Genomic DNA, 7846 nt, shown 5'->3' on the forward strand with positions numbered 1-7846 from the left:
CCAATGTTAGATACAAACCCCACACACACAAAGTAAAAGCACCATATATTCAAACAAACACACTTACCTGTTCTCCATAATAACCAATGTTCGATCCAACCCCCTAACCAACGTACATTAGATCCAAACCCCTTCCAGCGCAATACTCCAACGACTCGCGAGAGTAGATCCAAACCCTTTCTCGACGAGACTGCAGCTCCCATTCCCGACTGCTGGTGTTGCAGTCCGGCCATGATGTATAATCCCAGCGTGTCTGTGCACTTTAAAGTGCACAGACGTCTCCTCGCATTTCCCTATCAGGACTGCCGCACTGCCGTGAGCATGCGCATACAGTAGACCAGTAGTCTGGACTACTGCGCAAAGTCCGCGAATTTTAAAACTTTTTTTTTCTTTTTATTTTTAGTTCTTTTTGTTTTGAGGGGGCTGCAGTCCGGCAGTCCAATAGCACGGGCCGCCTCTGTGTAACTCCCACTCGTGAGGAACTGTCATATTTCTGCTTAATTTGTCTGACAGAATGTTTTCCTTTCCTGGCAGGAATTGTGCTTGTAGTTGTACTTGTAAGGCCAATGCTGTGTTCCACAGGGTCATTGCCTGTCTGCACAGGGGGTAGGAGTGTGTGCCTCCCTGTTTGTTTATGTACCACATAACTGTGGTGTTGTCTGTTCTTATTAATAGTTGACCTGGATGCAATAGGTCCTTGAAGGCTGCAAGAGCATTTTGTAATGCTAGCATCTCCTTTTGGTTGATGTGAAGGTGCATGTGTTTTTGAGACCATCTTCCTTGAATGCACTGACCTGCCATGTGTGCTCCCCAGGCGTAGTCCGAAGCATCTGTTGTGATGGTTTGATTTGCTTGAGGTATGCAGAAAGGGAGACCCGTGTTTCTTTGGCATGCTTGAGCCCACCACAAAAATTCCTTTTGAAGGCATGGAATGAGTGATATTAACTGTTTCCAGGCTGTGTTTGTGTTGAGACAATAAGTTTTTCAGGTACCATTGTAGTTTCTTCATATGCAGCTTTGCAAATGGTATTAGTAGAATGCAGGATGCCATGAACCCCAAAGCCTGCAGGATTTTCCTTGCGGTAAGCTGGGTTAAAGTTGTCATTTTTCTGAAGTATTGAGACAGTTGCCTTTGCTCGTCTGGCGCGAGGTAAACCATCTGGCCCGTTGTATTTAAGCTGGCACCCAAGAATATTATCTGTTGTGAGGGTATCAGTTTTGATTTGCTTTTGTTTACTGTGTACCCTAGGCAATTTAACATTTTTATTACAAACGCAAAATGCTGTAGTAGAATGTCCTTGCTGTCTGCTTGGATCAGGCAGTCGTCCAGTTATGGGGAGACTTGTATTCCTCGTTGTCTGCAAAATGCAATTACTGATGCCAGGCATTTCGTAAATACTCTGGGTGCAGTAGATAAGCCAAAGGGCAATGCAGAGAATTGATAATGCGTTGTACCTGCAAGAAATCTGAGGTATCTTCTGCAATCTTGTCTGATAGGGACATGCAGGTATGCCTCCTTGAGGTCCAAGTTACCAACTAAGATTCCTTGCCCAACATGGGAAGAAGCTGCTGCAATGTGAGCATCTTGAATTTTGGTACCTCTAAGTACGTGTTCAGGATAGATAGGTCTAAGATGGGTCTCCAGTCTTTGTCCTTCCTTGGTACCAGAAATAGTCTTGAATAAAAACCTTGACCTTGTTCTTTTGAATTGCTCTCATATCCATGAGAGCGGAAATTTGTTTTTGTGCCTCTGCACATTGACTTTGTGGCAGGTTTGGCATGCCTTTCATTTTTGGAAGGGTATGAAAGTGGAATCTGTAGCCTCTGTTTATGATATCAAGAATCCATTTGTCCTGTGTAATAATGTGCCAATTGTCTGAAAAGAAGGCCAGTTTTCCGCCCAAAGGTGCTGCCATTGAATGTTTGTTTGGCAGGCGTAGGGGGAAGTCATTGAGCTTGCTTCCGAAATGGTTGAGGCCTTTCTTCTCCACCTCTTGGAGTTGTTTGCCATTGTCTAGGTCTGTAAGAACCTTGTGTTTGTCCTCTGCCCCTGGGGCGTCTGTACCTACCCCTTTGGGGTCTGTCAGTGGTTGGAAAGGACCAGTTTCTTTGATGGCCAGCTTCTGCTGAAGCGAGGAGGTTGTACCTGCAAGAAATCTTTAACTGTTTGCATAGATTTTGCCTTTTCTTCCATTTTCTTTAAAACCTCCTCTGATTTGACACCAAATAATGCATCCTTTTGCAATGGTGCATCCAATAACTTTGCTTTTATATGGTCTGGTAAGGTTTGCTCTTTTAGCCAAGCATGTCTACGTATCAGAGCCGGTGACAGCTGCTCTACATGAGGCCTCCAATGAATCAAAACCACACTGTAAAGTATGTTTTCCCACTTGTTCTGCTCCATGCAATAAATCCTGCATCTCTTTTAAATCTGGTTGATCTGTTTGTGTCATCTTAAGTTTCAATTGGGATATCAAAAACTGCTAGTATTTTAACATGTGAAATTGGCAGTTTAATGCCCTCATGGCTAATGTGGCAGAAGTATACACCTTCTTCCCCATCTTTCTAATGCTCTGGAATCTCTTTCAGAAGGTAAAGGACTTTTTTGCAGTAGAGGCCTTAATCCCCTTAGGACCCTGTGAAATGGTTTCTGGGTCAGCAGCAGGGCTTTTATACAAAAACTGGTGGGAATCAGGGACCCGGTAGTATCTGTCTGGTTTAACTGGGGCAGGAGGCAAGGAGTCTGGATTCAGACTGGCTTCTGCAAAAACATCATCCAAAATATCTAAAACCAGAGGAATAGCAAGGGGCCTATGCTGAGGAAGGAGAAACTCCCGGAGCCTTTTCTTAGAATCTGAGTAATCCTGTCCTTCCCAGTGGAAGTGTTCCCTCAAGGTATGCAAGGTTTCCCCGAAAGAATAGTCCTCTGGGGGGGGGGGGGGACATAGGGAATTGATTCCTCTGCATCAGAGTCTTCGTAGGGAGAATACGAGTAATCCTGGTCCTCAGAAAAACCTGAGGTAATAGAAGCTCGATCTGAGGAAGGGTGGTCTTCCTCCAACCTGGGTCTTATTTCTAAGGGGGGGCGGAGAATCCCTGATAAGAGCAATTAAATCCTCAGCCATCTTGAGCATCTGCTTTTTAGGCATAGGTTGCTGAGAGGGGGTCTGAGGACCCCATTTCCTAATTTTCATAGGGGCTGTAGATTTTGAGTAAGATTTAATGGTAATAGAAGTAGGCTTGAAAACGCCTTCAGAAACTGAAGGCCTAGCTAAATTTTCTGGTTCCCCGCCAAGAGTGGCGTCTGTGTCTCGAGAGGTAATCGGCTCCGGAGGGCCTGCAACTCAGATTGAGAGGTCGCCGGTAAAATAGATTTAGCGGTAGTCAGGGGCTGCGAAGGCGCCTCACTGAGAACTGGAGATCCGGCGGCAGGCCTAAGCGTGGTCTCGGTATCCGTTTTGGGCCTCAGATGCCTATCTTTATCTTTGCGTTTTTTCATTAAGCCTGGTGTCGGAAAATCCGACGACATGCTGTAGTTAAATTTTTTGCCAAAGTAATGAAGGGCGAACTCCGCCCGACGTTTTATAGTGCGTTTATAGAACCTAGCACAAAAGCGGCAGCCCAAGACGTCGTGGTCTGGGCCTAGGCAAGGTATACAGTAGGAGCGAAAATCCTTATGCGGTATTTGCTTCGCACAAGAAATGCAATTATTAACTTTGTCTGATATTGGTCTGAGGCAAGAAAAGTTTCCCCAACGGGGTACTTAGCTTTAAGAAGACTTCGGCTGAAATCCTTTTCGGAAATCTCAGGAGCTGGCCGACCGGCACTTGCGAACTGCTTCTGCATCGGGCACCGCGCGGCAAGAAAGACTGAAGAAAATGGCGTTGGCTGCCTCTTTTATACCCCTACCACTCTGACGTCAGGGAAGAAGCGACGACAACCGACGCTGGACCAAGACTTCGGAATTCGGCCGACCAAGGACCCGCCTGACGACAGGATAACCCAAGTGTAATGACTGCAGCAGTATGGCATGATGAAAATCTACACAGTGACCAACTTTTACTCAAACTGTCAGTTTCAATGGCCCCCTTCACATTTTCTGTTTTCACACAGATGGCTCATATCAACCTGTTGATTAGTGTGCAGCCAACTTCAATATCCCTTTTCCTCGATCTCTCCTGATGGAAGTACTAACAAATACAATAGCTAGGAATGTCATGAGCACAAACCAAGAATTAGTACTATGGGGAATAGGTTTACAACATGCACACATTTCTTTCTGCAGCACACATACCTCAAAGCTCTAGCAGCCATCCAACACCACAGCAAATATAAGTAAAAGTGTGTAAAGATAATTCTTCCCAACATAATTGCTCTGTACTTCACTTTTAAACACCGAGTGGAGTACTAACCTGTGTAAGTAAATGGACATGCTAAATGTACCAGTGTCATCAACAACCTCACAATGGTACAAGCAGTCTTCAGTGTCATACTTGGTGTGTACTAATATTCCAGGGATGAAGGTGTCTGGCCCTCTGTGCAGGATTTGAGACTTCTGAAGCAGAAATCCAGGTAGTAAGCACTGCTGCTTGTGAGCCATATGATGGAAACAATGATGGAAACAGCAATGGAAACTAGATATCAAATACATTTGGGTCTGTCCTTTTCACATGTACTCAAGTGTTATAACAGAATATCTATTATGCAAGTCTCGTGGCTGACAAATAGTAACAGCCATGTTTAACAATTTCTGTGATTTACTAATTCACCTGTAAAAGCACAACTGAAATAGTTAACTTTCATGCTCCTTACCTCTGTTGTCATGACAAGGCAAGATGCAGTGGGGTTAATTGTAACATCTCCTGTCATTAATCCAACATCTTGAAACTCTTCATACATCTCTCGATACTTCTGGTTGCTCAGAGCTTTAATCGGACTGGTAAATATAACTCTCTGTTTTTCCCTTAAAGCCAAAGCTATGGCATACCTACAAGGAATCCAGAAAGAGTACTGATTTAGAAAAACACTTCAGAGAAAATGCAGCAGTAACCACCAATCTGTGCAGTCAGAACCTTCAGAATACCTCTTACAATGGGGTCCATGAAGCACTGCCTTTATTATTATTAGAATGCTTTTTATTGAAATTGGTTTTGTGGCCCTATATCTCTGTGGTTCTGTCATGTTTCTCCTACTGGTTACAGAAGCAACAATCAATGAGTTGCATCATCAACCAGCCACTCCACCCACTTTCAGCGTACTGTGAACTACTGCATAGTTTCCAGTTTCACTCTAACACTTCCTGTGTAATCATGCAACTGCAGTTTCGTGATCAATGTGGTTCCATCTTCTTTTTTTTTTTTTTTTTTAAACTGTGTGTATGTGTGTTAATCTAAACAGGTGATGTGAAAGGAATAACAACCACTAAAAAAATAAAATGGATCACTGAACTGGCCTTTCTTGACTCGTACTCTACACATACTTATCAAAGGATTACAAATGCCTGTTTAGAGATATATTTTGCAATGAGGATGCATTGCAGGGAAAGCACATTAAGAAATTTGCCAAAAAATCCACTCAAACATTTAGGGTGACATTCACAGATTATTAAAAAAAAAAAAAAAAAAAAAAAAAAAAAAACTTTTTATACAGTCGCTCTAAAAAGTAAAACAAAAGGAAGAGGATGGAAAACTTTACAAAAGAACAGCATTTGAGGTTGGTATTGCCGATTCCTGCTATTACTTCTGGTATATCACTATCAGAATCAGCAAAGCTAACCTTGAATGCTTTTCTGAAATAAGGTGGTCTGCATTTTTTTTTTTTGCAAAGTTCTCACTCTTCTTCCTTATCTTTTTACTTTTTAGAGCAACCGAATAAAAAGCATTTATTAAAAAAAAAAAAAATCTTTTTTTCCTTAAAATTTTATTTAGCAGTTAAGGTAGGCAGCAGATTACAGTACTGGCAAATAAAGTGGAGTATTGCAAGGAAATAACCATACCAGATGAGGAAAAAAAAATCACTTTACAGCATGCAGCGACTTTAGACCTTTTAAAGAAAGTGTTCCTTTGGCTTCAGAATAAGCATAAAAATCGATTTTTCCCTGTATGGGTAGCAGAGTAGTTACATTAATGCAAAGCAGTGGGGAATACACAGTCCCAAGAAGGGATTAGATAGAGCCACAGTTTCAGAAAAATATAAGAATGAATCAAGCTCTGACAACACAATGGAACTATAGACCCCAAACCCTGGTCCATGTTAAAAGAAAGTTGCCATGGACAGAATGCCACAAACTTTAGCAAGTAGAAGAAAATCAAGTCAGTAAACCACACCGGACAATCACAGTGACTACACGAGACATTATCAGTGCACCTTATTTGAAACACCTCAAAAGCAACACAGTAATAACCTTCTGCTCATTTCTCAACTCCCAAACAAAGCAATATGTTAATTAAGGCTCACAAATTCATAGATATTTCAAGCCCTCCACCCCACAAGTCCCAGGATCATTATTCATGCTTTGCCAGACCCCTCCAAAGGCTACAACTCTTCTCCAGGACAGCCATAACAAACACTCTAGGAATAAATTTACAGATACTCATACAGTGATGGGCAAAGGAAGACACAGACACGCTGCTCAACATACAGGGGATATTTACTCCAAACGTTTGGGCGGCAGTGGGACATAAATGAAAAAAAAAAGGTTGGAGGGACTGGTTTATCAGTTGAAGATTTACGAACTTTGAGTATTGGTAGAGATACTGAATATACAGGAAAACAGGATGACAATCCGGTTTCTAATAGTGGTAAATGAAACAGCCCCCGTCAAAAATATATAACACACTGAATAAATGGACATAGGTTTCATTCTCTCTTGGTAGATCAGACACCAAGCCCATTATCTTTTTGATTACGAACACTGGAGGTCCAATTATTCGAGAGGTTTCAGTGAGACACATTCCAAAGGGATATTTGTACTTTATAACTAGCCGGATCAATGTAGAGTACATGAAAGTGATTACCTCTTTAGACCTTTAAGGATAACAGTTTGGCAGCTTGCTAGGAAAACAAAAGGATTTCCTGACAACCACTGTCACATGATGGTCAAAACACTGGGAGCTATTAATGTTGATACTTGGGTCCTTGATTATATTTTCAATTTGTAATGGCATCATCTAGAGAGTACAATAATAGGTTTGGGTACCAAAAGTGATGACACTACACTTATTTACTTTAAGCAGATTTTTAGCACAAAAGTTGACTCTGAAGAGTTCATTCTAGAGGGCTCGAGTGACAGGATGACAAATCCCCAGCCTGCAGTCATCTGCACACTTTGCTAGCCAAAAGTCTCGTGTCCCACTATGGAGCCCCAAGACATCCTGCTAGTTACTTTTATGCTTTCTAATGAGGCACCTGCAATTCACACATGGGTTTTGTCTTTCAGCCAGTCTGCTATCTTGCCACAAGTTTTTTTTTTTTTTTTGAGCATTTTGCTTTTATAGGCTACCATCATGGAAACTGTTGGATGATTTGGCCAAATAAAGATACTCCATATGCAATGCATGGGCACCATCGGCAGACTTTGCAACTCTTGAAGATGTTTATCAAATTAAACAGATATGCTCTCTCATTTAAAGCCAAACTACAGAGTAACAAGTCTTAAAAGATTCCAGATATTGCAGTTTAAAGTCGACACTTGTAACTGACCTCAAACAAACGTCACTGTCAAAGTGCATCTTTTTCGCCACAATGTGGCAAGATCAAAGCAAAGATGATAAATTCACAGAAATAGATAATAGGCAAGAGGGGGCTGGAATTTATTGGAGAAAACTGGCAAAGAGAAAGAAACAGA

The 7846-nt window shown here is 41.9% G+C and overlaps 1 protein-coding gene across 1 annotated transcript in view; it reads right to left on the reverse strand.

The window, feature by feature from the left end:
* The window catches only part of MTREX (Mtr4 exosome RNA helicase), a 1888266-nt gene that overhangs the window by 1774461 nt on the left and 105959 nt on the right, over window positions 1-7846 (reverse strand). Inside the window, exon 6 of the mRNA XM_044063928.1 lies at window positions 4813-4987. Coding sequence (XP_043919863.1) covers window positions 4813-4987 — 175 coding nt within the window. The remainder of the gene's footprint in view (window positions 1-4812; window positions 4988-7846) is intronic.

The sequence above is a fragment of the Protopterus annectens genome, chromosome 2.part2 (assembly GCF_019279795.1).
Source record: "Protopterus annectens isolate FY-2018-M chromosome 2.part2, PAN1.0, whole genome shotgun sequence".
NCBI lineage: Eukaryota > Metazoa > Chordata > Ceratodontiformes > Protopteridae > Protopterus > Protopterus annectens.